Genomic DNA, 16,718 nt, shown 5'->3' on the forward strand with positions numbered 1-16,718 from the left:
TAGTTTTATGCATGTGCTTCTTTGCAGACAGCAGTGTGCTTGTCCTTAATGGGCCTTATTTTTTTGTTTCTGTTGCTATTTTCATGGCTATTTTCAGGCTATAGCAAATAATCAGAATCCTCCTGTCTCACAATGAGTTACATGTATCAAATATCAATATTAACCAATATTTCCCAGCAAGAAATCCAACCCAAAACCTACCTGGAAAAGTAACAGCCCTGGGGCAAAACAAACAATGCTTGTGACTGAAAGTTATATAGCAAGCCAGAATGTTTATTTGAACAGTCTACTGTTTATTATATGTTATAGTTGCTCATAGAATCTTTATTAATAGGTAGAATGTTTCTGTGAATTATCAAATTGTGTGATCTTAATACAAACACAAAGGTTATAAGTCTACATTCGCACGAGGGACTTGCCGCAGTGTAAATGGCAGCTGTTTTGTTGAGCAGCTAGTTGTGGCTGCCGAGCCCGTACACTTCAATGACAAGTTGTCAGCGGCTGCAGCTATTCGTGGCTGTTCATAAAGCCGGCAATTATCTGCGGTGATTGTTGCTAGATGCACAATGCATATCCAGCAGCAATCACCGCAGGTAATCACTGGCTGTGCAAACAGCCACAAATAGCTGCACCAGCCGACAACCTGTAATTTAACGCATGGATTCAGTGTCCAAATCTAGCCACTATACGCAGCATCAGGAATCAGTAGATTCCTGCCGCTGCCAATCATGCTGGGGGCCTGTGCAAATTCAGCTTAAAAAGGCAAAATCAAGAAATACAGTAACTGCAAAAGACAGGTAAATACACAATCACATACCAACCACTTAAAACTACACCAAAGGTTCAATCCATTAAAGGTGTTGTTTAAGTTTTTTTTTTTTTTGAGTTTGGCCAAGTTTTCCACAAGATTTGTAAATGTGTATATATATGTCTCGCCAATTGTTCCTGTCCTGTCTACAATACCTGTCTCTAGTTGCTTGATCTAGAACTCAGTACTAATATTTTAATGTCACGATTCCTTATCTTAAAGGCTGATGCTGTTCTTGATGAAGATGATGCAACTGTACAAGAAGATGACCTATCAGGATCAATGAGTGAAATGCCAGTTGTGTTTGAATGTAATGACAGTTTTAACCTAGAAATGGCTGAGGAGGAGAAGGATGACCGAATCATGGAGCATTTTGCACTGACAGGGTAGGTTATATTTATGTGAGGTTCTTCTTCATGAAAAAAATTGTTGAATATATAAACATTAGTAATAATAAATTAAAAGATCCAAACAGGGGCATACCTAGAGCATTTGGCACCCGGGGTGGATCCTATATCTGGCACCCCCCTCGTCGCTGGATCAACCGCACATTGACCCAGCGATGAGGCCCCTCCTCCTCTGCAAAAACTGTTCCGATTGACCTGAGGCGCTAGACAGAAATACATGTAACTGGCAGTGGCATACTTACTGTGTGCTACTGTCAGTGGTGTCACTAGGGTTGGTGTCACTCCCCCCCAAAAAATATATTTTCCTGTTTTCTGAAAGCGTGCCAAAGATGCAGCATGGAAGACTTTTGGTGCGCTTTCAGAAAATGCAGAAAAAACTATAGGACTGCAGCAATAACTGCGAGTAAAATGTAGGAAGACCCCCTTTACATTACACAGCCCCCGTAGCCCTGGACCCCTTTACATTACACAGCCCCCCATTGGAACCCTTTACATTACACAGCCCCCCATTGGAACCCTTTACATTACACAGCCCCCCATTGGAACCCTTTACATTACACAGCCCCACCCCCCTCATGGAACCCTTTACATTACACAGCCCCCATCCCCCTCATGGAAACCTTTATGTTACACAGCCCCCGCCCCCTATAGAACCTTTTACATTATACAGCCCCCGCCCCCATAGAACCCTTCACATTACACTGCCCCCGTTACCCAATAGAACCCCTTACATTACACAGCCCCCACCCCCCATGGAACCCTTCACATTACACAGCCCCTGCCCCCCAAAAGAACCCCTTACATTACACAGCCCCCCTATAGAACCCTTTACATTACACAGTTTACAAACTCCCCCCCCCCCCCCAATAGAACCCTTTACATGACATAGCCCTCGCCCCCCCTCAATAGAACCCTTTACATTATACAGCCCCCCCCCCCCCCCAATAGAACCCCTTTACAATACAAAGCCCCAGCCAATAGAACCCCTCTACAATGCAAACCTCCCCAATAGAACCCCTCTACAATGCAAACCTCCCCAATAGAACCCCTCTACAATGCAACCCCCCCCCCCCCCAATAGAACCCCTCTACAATACAAACCCCCCAATATAACCCGTCTACAATACAAACCCCCCAATAGAACCCCTTTACAACGCAGACCCCCCCCCCAATAGAACCCCCCTTTACAATACAAACCCCCCCCCCCAATAGAACCCTTTACAATACAAACCCCCCCCCAATAGAACCCTTTACAATACAACCCCCCCCCCCCCAATAGTAGCACTTTACAATACAAGCCCCCCAATAGAACCCCTTTACAATGCAGACAACCCCCCCCCCCTCCCAATAAAACCCCTTTACAATGCAGACCCCCCTTCCAATAAAACCCCTTTACAATGCAGACCCCCCACTCCAATAAAACCCCTTTACAATGCAGACCCCCCCCTCCAATAAAACCCCTTTACAATGCAGACACCCACCCCTCCAATAAAACCCCTCTACAATGCAGACCCCCCCCCCCCCCAATAGAACCATTTTACAATACAAGCCCCCCCAATAGAACCCCTTTACAATGCAGACAACCCCCCTCCCCTCCAATAAAACCCCTCTACAATGCAGACCCCCCCCCCTCCAATAAAACCCCTTTACAATGCAGACCCCCTCCCCGCCCCCAATAGAACACCTTTACAATACAATCGCCCTTCCCCCTCCTACCTTATTAGGAGGAGAGCAGAGAAGGAGGAACTGTTCAAAGCAGAACATGGGAGAGAGTCTCACTGTCACACTCACTAGCCCTGAATACACAGCGGTCAGCGGGAAATGCCAAAGTTAACTGTGCTAGTTAATGAGCAGGTGATTGGTTGATAGGCAGTCCTAGCAACCAATCGCCTTCTCATTATCTAGCACAGTTAACTTCGGCAGCGCCCGCTGTGTATGCAGGGCTTGTGAGTGAGTCTCTCTCCCATGCTCTGCTTTATACAGTTTCTCCTCTTCTCCTGTGTCAGTGAGCGGTGGAGGAAGTCCGGCGGCCGGCCCCTGGTGTCACCCTGGTGCTCCCTGACACCCCCCTAATGTGTGGCACCCGGGGCGGACCGCCCGAACCCCCCCGTTGGTACGCCACTGGATCCAAACCTTAAGTAACTGTTATGGCTTGCTATTGGCAGTTCGTGTGCATATTGACTTCGCTTCAATTGCTATATTGAATAGATCTTGCCACTGAGCTTTACTTCTCATCTGACACACTTCCAGCCAGGTGTTTCGGGTTCATGGTTCTTCCCTGAGATATAAGGTATCCTCCATCAGCCCCAGGGCCGGATTAAGAGCATCATGGGCTTGGTGCTGAGGATTTTGAAGGGCCTTAAGGGCCGTGCCTTGGCATGCACCCAGAGGAGGAAGGGTGCAGCCATGCATGCCTAATTCAACATGGGATGCTGTCTCTGAAGCCCATAAACACATCCATGCATCGGCAACTGTCCCTCCTTGTCCGGCCTTCGTGCTGTGTGGGGAGGTTCTGAGGGAGCTGCCTGGGGAAGCGAGCATACAAGCCAGACTTCTGTGTTTACAAGTGACAGAAGAGCGGTAACAGTGAATATGGCCAACCCGGGGCCTATATTAAGGTAGGGGCCTGGAGCTGCAGCTCCAATAGCCCCTATGTTAATCTGGCCCTGATCAGGCCTTTTAACACTGCTATGTCCTGCAGGGACTAAAGCTGGATACACACTATACAACTTTTGTTGTTAGATTTCCTTTAGATTTACCTTCAACTATGTAGTGCGAGGGCCGACCTGATTGCATACAAATTGAAAGTGTTTAGATTTGGCCTCATATTATATGGTTTTGGTAAATCTAAAGGAAAAAATCTAAAGACAATTGTATAGTGTGTATGGCCCATTAGGGGCTGGTTGAAAGAGCCACAGCACTCTGCGGGGATGTATAACCAGGACAAAGAGTGGAATTTCTTTAGTAAACACCGGAATGGTGAATGAAGGAAAAGCTCCCAGACTACCGGACTTCAGAGAGCAGTAAAATTTGTCAGAAGCCCTAAACTTTTAATGTTGATCTGTAATTTTCTCCCATTGTTCTTTCCCTTCCCACCGTGTGCCACCACATTTTCATTGATGGTCATTGCTGCAGGCTCACTTCTTATTTGTAGACTCCCATTCACCTACTAAACCAACTAACTAACTTAAAGCAGTATTAAACCAACACAGAGTTTTAAAAAAAAAAACAAAAAAAAAACCTGTAAGGCAATCGCATAACTTATACCTACCTTAGAGTGAAGCCCTCTAGCGGTGTGCTGTCACCATTGAGAGGGCTGACATCTTCCCCCGGTCTTTCTTCAGGGTTTGCAGGCTCCAGGGCTGCGAGTGCCTATAGTTCTTCAAGTTGTTTGTGTTGCTTTGTGTGAAGTGAGTGTAAGTTAGTGAGTGGAACTGATTTGCTGCGTTCCTTATTGTATTAGTTGATAATGTGTGCTGTATTGTCCACTTATACAGAAGCAGTAAGAAGTATGGAAGGACTGGTGTCCTGTATTGTGATCTGGACTACAAACACATGTAACATGCAGCATCTGGTTTGATGTCTTCTACTGTTCACATTTAGGCACAGCTTTGAGTGTTAGTTTAGGTAGGCATGATATATGCTAAATTGCAACCGCTGTTCAATGGAGTCTTACTGCATTGATTTGCTAGCTGCACTTGACTCCTCCCATACACCAGTGCTGTGCAAGATAAAAGGATCAAGAATGGTCATGTGTCCTCTTTTTTTCCTCTACATTCTAGCTTTGGAGACGGGGACAGGATAACACCTCCTCCTCCATCGCCCTTCTTCTCAGCTATTCTGGCTGCATTTCAACCAACAGCATGCGATGATGCAGAGGAAGCGTGGCGAAGCCATATCAATCAACTAATGTCAGATTCTGATGGGTCCTGTGCGGTTTATACTTTTCATGTTTTCTCCTCCTTGTTTAAGGTGCGTTCTGATTTAAATGAGGTGTATTATAAATGAATAAAGATGTCTAGAGTGCTTAGAAATGTATGTTTTCTATATACAAAGTTTGTTGGCCTGCTGTATTAGGATGGAACATTGGCTTCAGCCCAACTACTCACCTCTGTGTTTTGCCATGCCCACAGGGCTTAGTCATAGCCCTAGGACTAAGCCCTGTAGGCAGGGTGAAATGCATCAGGGACGTGGCCTGAGAGGAGTTGGGCTGAAGCTGCTCTTATTCTTCTCTACATCTGGGCTGCTTAGCTTGGAGTGCAGCATGCCATCTGCTTTCTTTTCAAGTATTTATACTGAGGTGGGACAGGCTGTCTTAGTGCTGGCACCCAGAATCAATATGAGTCCCGAGAGTATCACAGGATGACAGTTTTCAGAATACTACAACCCCAATTCTAAAAAAAAAGTTAGGATGCTGTGTAAAATCTACATAGAAACAAAATGCAATGATTTGCATATCTCATAAACCCACATTCTATTCACCATAGAAAACATATCAAATGTTTAAACTGAGAAAATGTACCATTTTAAGAAAAAAAATATAACGTAATTTTAAAATTGATAGCAGCAACACGGCTCAAAAAAGTTTGGACATGACAACAGAAAGCTGCTAAAGTACAGTCCCAATTCCAAAAAAAAGTTGGAACAGGGCCATGTTTACCATGGTCTAGCATCCCCTCTTCTTTTAATAACACTTTATAAACACCTGGGAACTGAAGAGAGTTTTGGAAAGAGAAATGTTGTCCTATTCTTGCCTGAGCATATGCTGCTCTAAAACCTGGATGTATCTTTCAGCATTGATGGTGCCTTTCCAGATGTGCAAGCTGCCCATTCCATACACACTAATGCACCCTCATACAATCAGAGATGCAGACATTTGAACTGATTTCTGATAACAAGCTGGACGGTCCCTCTCCTCTTTAGTCCAGAGGACGCAGCCCCCATGGTTGTCAAATTTCAATATGTCTGACCACAGAACAGTTTTCCACTTTGCAACAGACCATTTTAAATGAGCTTTGGCTCAGAGAACACAGTAGCTTTCTGGATCTTGTTCAGATATGGCTTCTTCTTTACATGGTAGAGCTTTAACTTAACTTACATTTTTATATGGCATAGTGAACGTTGTTCACAAATCGTGATTTTTGGAAGTATTTCTGAGCACATGCAGTGATGTCCTTTTTTTCATGCAGTGCCCTCTGAGCTTCTGAAGATCACGGGCAACCAATTTTTTGCGTTTTGGCCTTGTTTTCCTTGCGCATAGAGATTTCTCCAGGTTCTTGGAATCTGAATTTTGATAATATTTTGTACTGTAGATTATGATATATTTAAAGTCTTATAATTTTATGTTTAGGGACAATATTCTGAAATTGTTTGACCATTTTTAGATGCAGCTTTTCACAGATTGGTGAATCTTTACTTTTAAAACACTGACTTTCTAAAATGCCCTTAACCTAATTAGTTGCAAAATGTTCTTCCTTCTTAGTGCCAGCTCTTCCTTGTTATTGCCACTTACTTTGCCAGCCTTTTCTAGCCTTTTCCCAACTTTTTTGAGATGTGTTGCTGCCATCAATTTCAAAATTACTTTATTTTCTTAAAAAGATACATTTTCTCAGTTTAAACATTTGATATGGTTTTAATTTTCTTTTGTAAAAAGTGCTAATGCAAAGACTAGGCAGTTTACATTGTTTCCTAGGCAGGCAGTTCATAAAACTACATAGCGGTGGTGTGCAATGAAAAAATTAGTACATGCAGTCCTTTTTTTCATTGTGTTGGGATGCTGATCACCGCATCTCAGTGCCACCATGGTGAATAGAACTGAATCACATGTCATGAAAATTACACAGTACAAGGATCGGCACATCAGCACTGTTCCTCCCAGCGCACGCTAGCAGCCATGCGTTTAGTGCAGCTTTCTGGTGTGAACAAGCCTATAATCAGGGTCCTCTTCTGTATTCTACACTTTTGCGATCAGCTGTTTTAACTGCATGCCAGCAGGATACAATTATAGGAGTTTAAGGGGTTTTGCCAACTACAGAACTTAGAATGGTATTCAAGAGAGGGTCTACAATATTTTCATGGGAAAAAATTGAGTCCGATTGAGGAATTCGTAGCGGAGTTCCAGAATTGTAATTTTTACTGAGAAGTCATTTGGTGAAAATGATAATTTGAGGGAATAGATATAGCTCTGTAACTGAGTCATAGATTCCGCAGAATCAGACTAAGCAGTGCAGAACTTATTTGTATTATTCAGTTTGAACTTTATAAAGTTGGTCCAAAATCACAGGGTATATAAGACTAGAAAACAAAGCGCAGCGCCCTTTCTCTGCAGAGGTGGACATGTATATATTTCACTGTAGAGTACACTTAATGCACCCTCTATTAAAGTCTTCGGTTTTGAGAGAATCTGTCCCAACAATATTTAACACTTAGCAGTTAGATGAAATTAAATGTTTGTGCCAAGTCTGTTAGTGCCTGGCTCAATGTTACACCCTAATGCTAAATTAATTTGAAGGCATCAGAAATAGACTACAATCAAAGAAGTGCATGATTCAGAATTTTTGTGGAACATTTTGTAGCCTTGTAAAATAGGAAAAGCAAACATTTCCTTGCATTGTTTTTTTCCTGTCTCTCTTTCTGGAAAAATGTTAGATATTTCTTTGAGTTGAGATTGTTTAGTGTAGTTAGCAGTGTGCTTCAGCCCTCTGTATTTTTTTTCCTCTGTGAAAACACCTGACCTCCACTGGACTGCAGAGGCCATGGGACCTAGGTGTAAAATTTTAAACGGATCCCTTTATATTTAATATAAAACATTTCCCTGTCCCATTTAGGAATTGAGGTGTTTAGTTTAATCTCTGTTTTCAGAGAATACTAGAAACAGGAGATGATTGAACAAAAAATGAGTTATGAAAAAGGGAAACTTCTATGTACTAGGTGCAATGTGAGGCCTCAACTAGCAAATAAAGAACAAATGTCATGGGCTCAGCTGCACTTGTACTTGCATGGAGATTCCAAGTACATACCGTATATTACAGACAAGTGTGTACTTCTATCATATTAAAGTGATTTTATAGGTTCATTTTTTTAAAATAATAAACATGTATTTACCTGCTCTGTGCAATGGGTTTGCACAGAGCAGACCCAATCCACCTTTTCTTTGGTCCCTCGCCAGCGCTCCTAGCTTCTCCTCATTTCTAAGTGCCCCATAGCAAGCTGCTTGCTATGGGGGGTCACCCGTGTGGGCCCACTCCTGAACTGGGCTATGTGTGTCTATTGACATACACAGCTCAGCCCTGCCCCTGCTGCCTCTCCAAAGGATTTGATTGACCACAGCAGAAACCAATGGCTCCTGCATCCATGTCCATTGAGGAGCAGGAGCGTAGCGCTGCTGTTCTTGGGCACAGAGGTGGATTGAGATCAGGCTCAGGGAGATATTTAGGGGGGGCTAGGGGTGCGCTTACTGATCACTAAAGGTTTTTTACCTTACTGCTGAAAATGTTTTAAAGTGGTTATAAACCTCAGTCATAAAATCTGAACTTGGCACATACATCTGTAGTGTTTACCTGTCTCTCCCTAAAGCTCTAAGTGTTGTTTCTCTCTGGTGTTTCGTTCCTCTGTTATCCACATGAGTCACTTCTGAGAAGATTTCTTGACACATGAGATAAATTTGTGAAGGGGGCGGGAGCTCAGCACACAGCGTGTCTATTCAGAACACAACTCTGTATCCCTCCTTCTTTTCTGTGCAGTGTGTGGAGGGGGGTGTGTCCCTTTCCTCCAATCAGCTCTCACACACTCTAACTGCAGCTCTCTACCCACTCCTCTCTGCTTTTCACAGATGAAGGATTTTATCACAAATCTGCACTTTGAAGTGGTGTAGGGAAGAAAAGGCCGCAGATAAACAATTGAAACTTATGCAGGAGGATTTATTTCATCTCTGTGTATCACCTGAAGCTATTCACTTCACTGGGTATATGGGAGGGTTTACAACCACTTTAACAACTTCAGCTCCAGAAGGTTTACCCCTCTTCATGACCAGGCTATTTTTTTGCGATACGGCACTGCATTACTTTAAATGACAATTGCGCAGTCATACAACACTGTACCCAAATAAAATTGATGTCCTTTTTTTCCCACAAATATAGTTTTCTTTTGGTTGCATATGATCACCTCTGTTTTTTTTTTTTTGTGGTATAAACAAAAGAATATGACAATTTTGAAAAAAAAAAACAATATTTTTTATTTTCTGCTATAAAACACTTCTAGTAAAGGATGTAAAAAAAAAAAAAAAACAAATTTCTTTATCAGTTTAGGCCAATATGTATTCTACTACATGTTTTTGGTAAAAAAAAAAATCCCAATAAGCGTATATTGATTAGTTTGCGCAAAAGCTAAAGCATCTAGAAACATGGGATAGATTTTTGGATTTTTTTTTTTTTACTAGTAATGGTGATCATCAATTTGTAGCGGGGCTGCGATATTGCAGCGGACAAATTGACACTAAGTGACGTTTTTTGGGGACCAGTGACACTAATACAGGGATCAGTGCTAAAAAAAATGCACGGTCACTGTACTAATGACACTGGCAGGGAAGGGATTAACATCAGGGGGATCAAAGGGTTAAATGTTTTCCTAGGGAGTGCTTTCTAACTGTGGGGGTGCTTTGGCTGTATGAAAACAGAGATCCGTGTTCCTGCTTGACAGAAAAGCAGGATCTCTGTCTTTCCTACTAGCAGAACGGCGATCTGCCTTGTTTACATAGACAGACCTCTGTTCTGCCTCTCTTGTGAACGATTGACGGGTCTGTCTGACCCGCTGATTGGCTCCTGCTGTGTCCAATTACAGCGGAAGCTGCTCGCCAGTGCAGACCCAGAAGAGCGAAATCACGTACCTCTCTACGTGATTTCCCTCAGAAGACCCGCCGCACCGCAGTATATATACGTGGGGCGGTCGTCAAGTGGTTAAGGTAAAAACACTTCTGCCTTTTCAACCATTTTAAATACAAGAATATTGCAAAGTGTGGTACAGATTTTGTTATTTATTACAGTTTTTCCTATAGGAGTTGATTTCTGCCCATTTTTGCTCTAGTTCTGGTTATTGTCCTAGTCTAACTGGACCTTATTGTACCTTGTAGAGTATACAGAAGAGGTTCTGCTTCCTGACATGCGATGCAGCTTGTTACCTGGGAGACAGTCTGCGTGGCATCGGGTCAAAGTTTGTGAGCACATCACAGCTACTGACACTGTGCTCCGAATGCCCAACACTCTTTGTAGATGCAGAAACGGTGAGTATGGTCATCCTGACAACAGTCCGAAATTAGGGAACCAAAAGAAATTCCCATGGTGCCAGACAATTGATAGTCCGTTTTTTTTTTTTTTTTTTTTATTTATGGACAACTGCCTAAAAACACAAATGCAGCTGATCGTTTCCACAAATGCATCACCATTTATTTCATGGCCTACATTTCTAAATAATCCAATTAAAAGCTGTCTGCTGCTATAACATATGTTAGCTGCAATCTGTATTTCACAGAACACTAGAAAATTTTTGGTACATATATTGTATATAGTTTTGTGCTGTTTGCTAGAGGAAAATATGTATGCTGCAGTGTAATAATGATAGCTAGCTTATACGATGTATATTAAAAAATCTGCATACAGATTTGTGTAGTATACAGATTTATACTCAGGCGTATACTGTGGGGATGATTTACTAAAACTGGAGCATGCAAAATCTGGTGCAGCTGTTCATGGCAGCCAATCGGCTTCTAAAGGGCCATACACACTATAAGATTTTCTGAAGACTTTTTCCTTCAGATTTACCTTTTCTATGTAGTGCAAGGGCCTGCCAGATTGCATACAAATTGAAAGTGTTTAGGTTTGACCTCATATTATATGGTTTTGGTAAGTCTGAAGGAAAAAGTCTTCAGAAAATCTTATAGTGTGTATGGCCCATAACTTCAGCTTGTTCAATTAAGCTTTGGCAATATAACCTGGAAGCTGATTGGTTTCTATGCAGATTTGCACCACATTTTTCACCCTCCTAGTTTTAGTAAATCAACCTTACCAGTACCTTTACAGTATTGTTATCTTTAAAAAGTATTAAAAAAGAAGCTGACTGCTACATCTGTGTTTAGAGTAGACAAACTATTTAGTATCAAACTAAATACTGCAAAAAAGTAGATAGAGATAAATTATTGAAGACCATTCACTAAAAAAATATATATATATATATATATATATATATATATATATATATATATATATATATATATAAAAAAACATTAAAAAAAAATCATTATTTATCTTATGCTACAAGCAGTCGATATTTTAAGAATGTACTAAGTAACACTGAGGGGAGCTCTGCAATGGCAACTGTCAGTTCTGCCCTTAGCTTACGAATGTAAATAATTTGTAACATTGCACCAGTGGGACCATTCTTAAAATGAAATCACACTGCAATGTTCTCATAGTTGCACAGGATTCCTGTGTGTCTTTATTCATGGAAAGCACATCGTTCCCTACGCACACATTCAAGGCTATTTAGTAATGCTGGGTGCTGTAATGACCATAGGCTGGAAACCATGGATGATCAAAGTGAATAAAATGTCATCAGCACACCAAGGATTGGGGAGAAGGGGGTAGGGGGGATTTTGGAGTCACGCAGCGCCCCTTCTTCACTTGCCTGACGAAGGGGCCCTGCATGGCTGAGAAACCTTGCTGTATGTTTATCATGTGCCCATGAATTAAACCCTTTTTGAAGAATCCTTGGTGTGCTGACAACATTTTCTTCACTTTATTCATAGTGAATATTTATTGCATTCATGTTTTTTACTGAACTGATTATTTTTTAGATAAATACTGAATTATTATTTTAAAACAAAGGGCTCCATTCACTAAGCTGTATTTACCACTTTAGGATCAGCAGTAGAATAGCACATAATGTTTTTCACATTTTTTTTTTTTTGCAATTCACTAGAAAATGCGACTGAAATACCGCTTTCGTTATTCCTTTAAGTGATGTGATACTTTAGTAGTGAAAACTTGTGGCATCTGCCCCTTGTGATGGCATTGATCAGGGCATTCTGGGTCAATGATAACACAAGGGGCCTCTTTCCTTAGTTTATTTAGCAGGGGGGTGGGCAGCATAGCTGTCTGTCTGTGGGAGTAAAGCATCAGGTGCGGACCAAGCTTTTTCTTGATTGCCGCTGGATTCACTTTGGGGGACATTTTTTTGACAGAGCTTTTTTAATAAAGGACTTTTTTTTTTCTTTTTTTTTTTTTAATAAAACTTTGCCCATTTATTATATTATAACTGTACTTATTAGCAACAAGCTCAGATCCCCAGAATAACAAATCTTTATCTGAGAACAATCCTTTTATATTTTTATACTTTGTGATTGCTGGAATTTTTTTTTTTAATATAGAATAAAATTAAAGGTGAATGATTAGTCTGTAATGCATGTGTTACGAAAATGTGTACACTCAAGGGAAAGAGAGGAAACAAAATGGGCATTCAAAGATGATTCTTCAGTATATCTACATCCAAAAAAGCATATATCACATAAAAAAATATTGAGCATTAAAAAGCATAGATCGAATATAAACAATCATACAAAATAACAGAGACAAATAGGGGCCTTTTCCCATGCATTTCCTGGTCACAGACTCTTCTTCCGGGTTTGGAAAGTTCTCTGTCTGATATAGCGTCTGCCATTACCAATCAACGTCTGCATCTAATTTTTTTTTTTTTGTTTTTTTTTTTTCTTTCACATGATTTCTTTTATGCCCTGTGGAAGAGGAGGTGTAAACGCTATATGTAACTGATATGCATCTAATATTTGCTTGTATATTGTATTTTAGACGTAGATTGGTGATACCTTATACCAGACGCTATATCAGACGGTGAACTTTCTAAACCCTGAAGAAGCGGTTGTGACCGTGAAATGTGTAGGAAAAGAACCTATTGGTCTCTGTTATTTGTCTCATTCGTTATATTCTGTGCTACTTTATGTATGATTTTTAATATCTGATATTTTTTAATAAAGCTTTGATATTTTTTTCATATGATATATGTAGTTTTTGGATATAGATGTACTGAAGGATCATACTTGAAAGCTTGTTTTGTTTCCTCCCTCTTTCCCTCATTATATACTGGGTTGATGACCCTTCAATACTAGGATCTATCAGGTGATACTTATTAGATGCAGTGAATCCTCCACATACATTTTTTGCTTCTTAGACCGTGTACTGTATAAATAACACTTGTTAAAATTCACCACTCAATATGGGACTGTCTGGTATCTGGCTGATGGAAGCTTTTTGGTTTTCAGTATGTTATGGAATGTTACTTACCAGGATGACATGTTGGATGGCCTGTGTAGCTAGTGAACAGTCTGTTGGAGTGTTTGAATGCATAACTAGCAAAGATTTGTTTTCCTTTCAGCTGTTATCCTGTGGACTTTTAGAAAAGCTAAAGTTCAGTGTGCTGGAACTGCAGGAATACCTGGACACATACAACAACAGAAAGGAAGCCACAGTCTCTGTAAGTATCGAAGTTCAGTTGACTTGTATCTAAAGAACAAAGATGGAATATATTGCAGTCCTTAAATGTTGTGGTTCCTTTTTTTTCACCGGCTTTTTTCTTTGTTGACCTGGTGATCCTGCCAATAACAAGCTTCCTTACTGCACTGTACATATGGAGGAACAGCATTATCACCCTCTGCTGTTGGGACTACAGAAAACCTACCTCTCTCCTCATCGCCATAACATGCGGGGAGTTCTGTAATCAACAGAGGTGAACTGGTTTGGGCTAATAACATTGTTTGAGATAACACTGCAGAAAACACAGGACAGTACTGGATTTCTTGGCAGAATCACTTTCACTCACCACCTATGATTAGTTCCCAGTGGTGGAACTACCAGGGTCGCAGCAGTCTCACTTGCGACTGGGCCCTGGAGTTCCACCACTTTGGGGGAGGCCCGCCTCTGCCGCCGCTTCTAGACAATGATCGGGGCAATATGTCCCGGACATAGTTGTACACTGTGGGCTCCACCCACTGCCGCTAATAGCAGGCATCATGTCAGTCGGGACATTATACTTTCACTGTGCCTGAGTGACCACTCACTGCTACTGACACAGCGCTCCGCCCATTCCTCCAAGTAGATCCATGTTGTGTGAAGGAGAAAATCAGCTGATGGGCCAGTAGAGTGAAGGGGGAGGAGATCTCCCCTGCGTGAGCCAAGGTGAAGACAGAGTCTCCAAGTCGGGAGAGCTGCTACTGGAGGCGCTGTGAGCCCAGACTGAGAGCACTGACCAAGGAGGGGGGTTGACTGACACTGAGAACAGGTGAGTGCCAGTGTCACCATCCCATCTCCCCCACCATCCCTCTGCCTATGATCCCATCCCTCCACCACCATCCCATAACTCCCACCATCCCTCCCCCCACCACCATCCCTCTGCCCTTGATCCCATCCCTCTGCCCCTGATACCATCCCCCCGCCACTGATTTCATCCCATCCCCCCCCCCCACCAAACCTCATGCCACTGATCCCATCCTTCCCACCATCTCTCTGCCACTGATACCATCCCTCTGCCACTGATACCATCCCTCTACCGGTACTGTTTTAGTATCTCCAGAGTGCTTCCTTATATCTTCCAGAGTGCTCCCTTACATCCTCCAAAAGGCCTGCTAGTAATAGTAAGGTCGGTGGCAGAACTACCAGGGTCTTAAAGGTTGCACTTACGATTGGGCCCTGGCATTCCAACATCATGTGGGGGCCTCAAGGCAGCAGGAGGGGGCCTGCTGCCAAACATAAGAAAGGGCCCCTGAAAGGGGTCGTGGGGGGGGGCTTCATGGTATGTACCATTATGTGACTTTTAGTTCCTATGTATATTGGTTTGCAACATGCTATAAATATGGATATAAACTTATGTATGTACATTGTAACATGATATGTGTTCATTATCCAAGAGAATAAACTTTTTTCTATGCCGCACATGCCTCATTAAGAGTCCCAAAATACCCCTTCTTTTGCTATAGTTCCAATAACTGTCTTGTGGAGGGCTTACCTAAGCATTCACAAATAGTGAATTTTAGGAAGACACTATTTGCTTAGAGAGATTTAGAGAACCAAGGCTGAGTTTCTAGGGCTGTAAAATGGAAGGTATGGATTGGCACTTAATAGTGCATCTATGCACCAGGGATCCCAGGTTTCTATAGCATTTCTCACCACAAGTTTTTTTCTTTTTTTTAGCCATTAATATAATTCATGCATATGACAACTCCATAAAGCATTTACACATAGTGTGTCCCTTAGGTATTCAAAGATGTTAAAATACTGCTGGGATTAAGCAGGTAATCAGCGTATATGTAGGCAAATGAAAGAGAGCAGCTCATGCTTGGTTAATCTCCATAAGAATGCCAGTTTTACTGAATTTTCCGCCGCCAGTCACCTTTGCTCGGACAACATTAGGCCAGCATGGAAGGTGGAAGAGGACTACATTGATATGTATGCATATGCAGTACACCCATGCAAGGTATATGAGCTAACCGAGGAAAAAAAATCAATGGTTCTGTGTTGTCAGTCATTTTAGCAGTTTTTCTAGTAAAAGTGCAATGTTTACATATGTATTCTAGCATCTATAATTGTATAAAACATTTCTTTTTTATTAGTGGTTAAAAAACTGTAAATCAACATTTGCGGGGGGCTCAAAAGATGGAGTCATCACATGTCAGCCTGGAGACTCGGAAGAGAAGGTAAGGAAGTGTACTTCAATCTTTACAGTAAAGCAGATCATTAAGCATACCATTCCACTCATCACAGCCCATTTAATGTATTCAATGTAAGAATACCAACAAGGGAAAATATAATGTATCTGCAAGTCACAGCATTGTACAGCTTACATAAAAAAGTTACATTTTTCATGTATTAGCCTAAGGTTTGGCAAGTTTAATAATGGCAATCAATTATTACAGACAGTTAAATGAGAATTCCAATACTTTATGTATGTGACTCCTGAGTAAAAAGCTAAAGGTGGCTTACATGATTTTCAGCATGTCTACAAGTAGTGTTAGCTACTTCAGGGGTGTAACTGAACTTTACTTGCCCCTATACAAATTGTAAACCAGAACCCTTTGACAGCCCCTACAATATACAAATGTCCCAACAAATGTAAGAAACATATGAGCAAGAAAATCTCTTTTATACATGATAATGCGTGCATCAATGCGGTAAAGTAGATAGGAGACCAGTATATTATAAAAAGAATTACAGGGGTACACAAAGTGGTGCTATTGCTGCACCCAGTTAAAAAATAATTACCCCCAGTTCATAGATAACAAAACTGGGTAATTAAGAACAACTCTTTTTGTATACTGAGACAGTCAGAGTGCCTGTCTCTGTACACAGTTGTGTAGCAGAGCAGCATACCTCCACTTCAGCTGTATGTCTTTATGGGCAAGCTCAAGTGCACCTCCACATGCCTTCAATGCCCCAAGTTCATGTCCCT

General features: G+C 41.6%; 1 protein-coding gene across 2 annotated transcripts in view; it reads left to right on the forward strand.

Annotated features, from left to right (window-relative positions):
- FRY (FRY microtubule binding protein) overlaps positions 1-16,718 on the forward strand; it is a 364,889-nt gene that overhangs the window by 316,449 nt on the left and 31,722 nt on the right. For both annotated transcript variants that reach the window (XM_082244584.1, XM_082244585.1), the window contains exons 54-58: positions 1,031-1,194; positions 4,997-5,186; positions 10,342-10,491; positions 13,653-13,751; positions 15,883-15,966. In XM_082244584.1, coding sequence (XP_082100710.1) covers positions 1,031-1,194; positions 4,997-5,186; positions 10,342-10,491; positions 13,653-13,751; positions 15,883-15,966 — 687 coding nt within the window. The remainder of the gene's footprint in view (positions 1-1,030; positions 1,195-4,996; positions 5,187-10,341; positions 10,492-13,652; positions 13,752-15,882; positions 15,967-16,718) is intronic.

This window comes from Pelophylax lessonae (genome assembly GCF_965119305.1).
Source record: "Pelophylax lessonae genome assembly, chromosome: 2".
NCBI classification, from domain to species: Eukaryota; Metazoa; Chordata; class Amphibia; order Anura; family Ranidae; genus Pelophylax; species Pelophylax lessonae.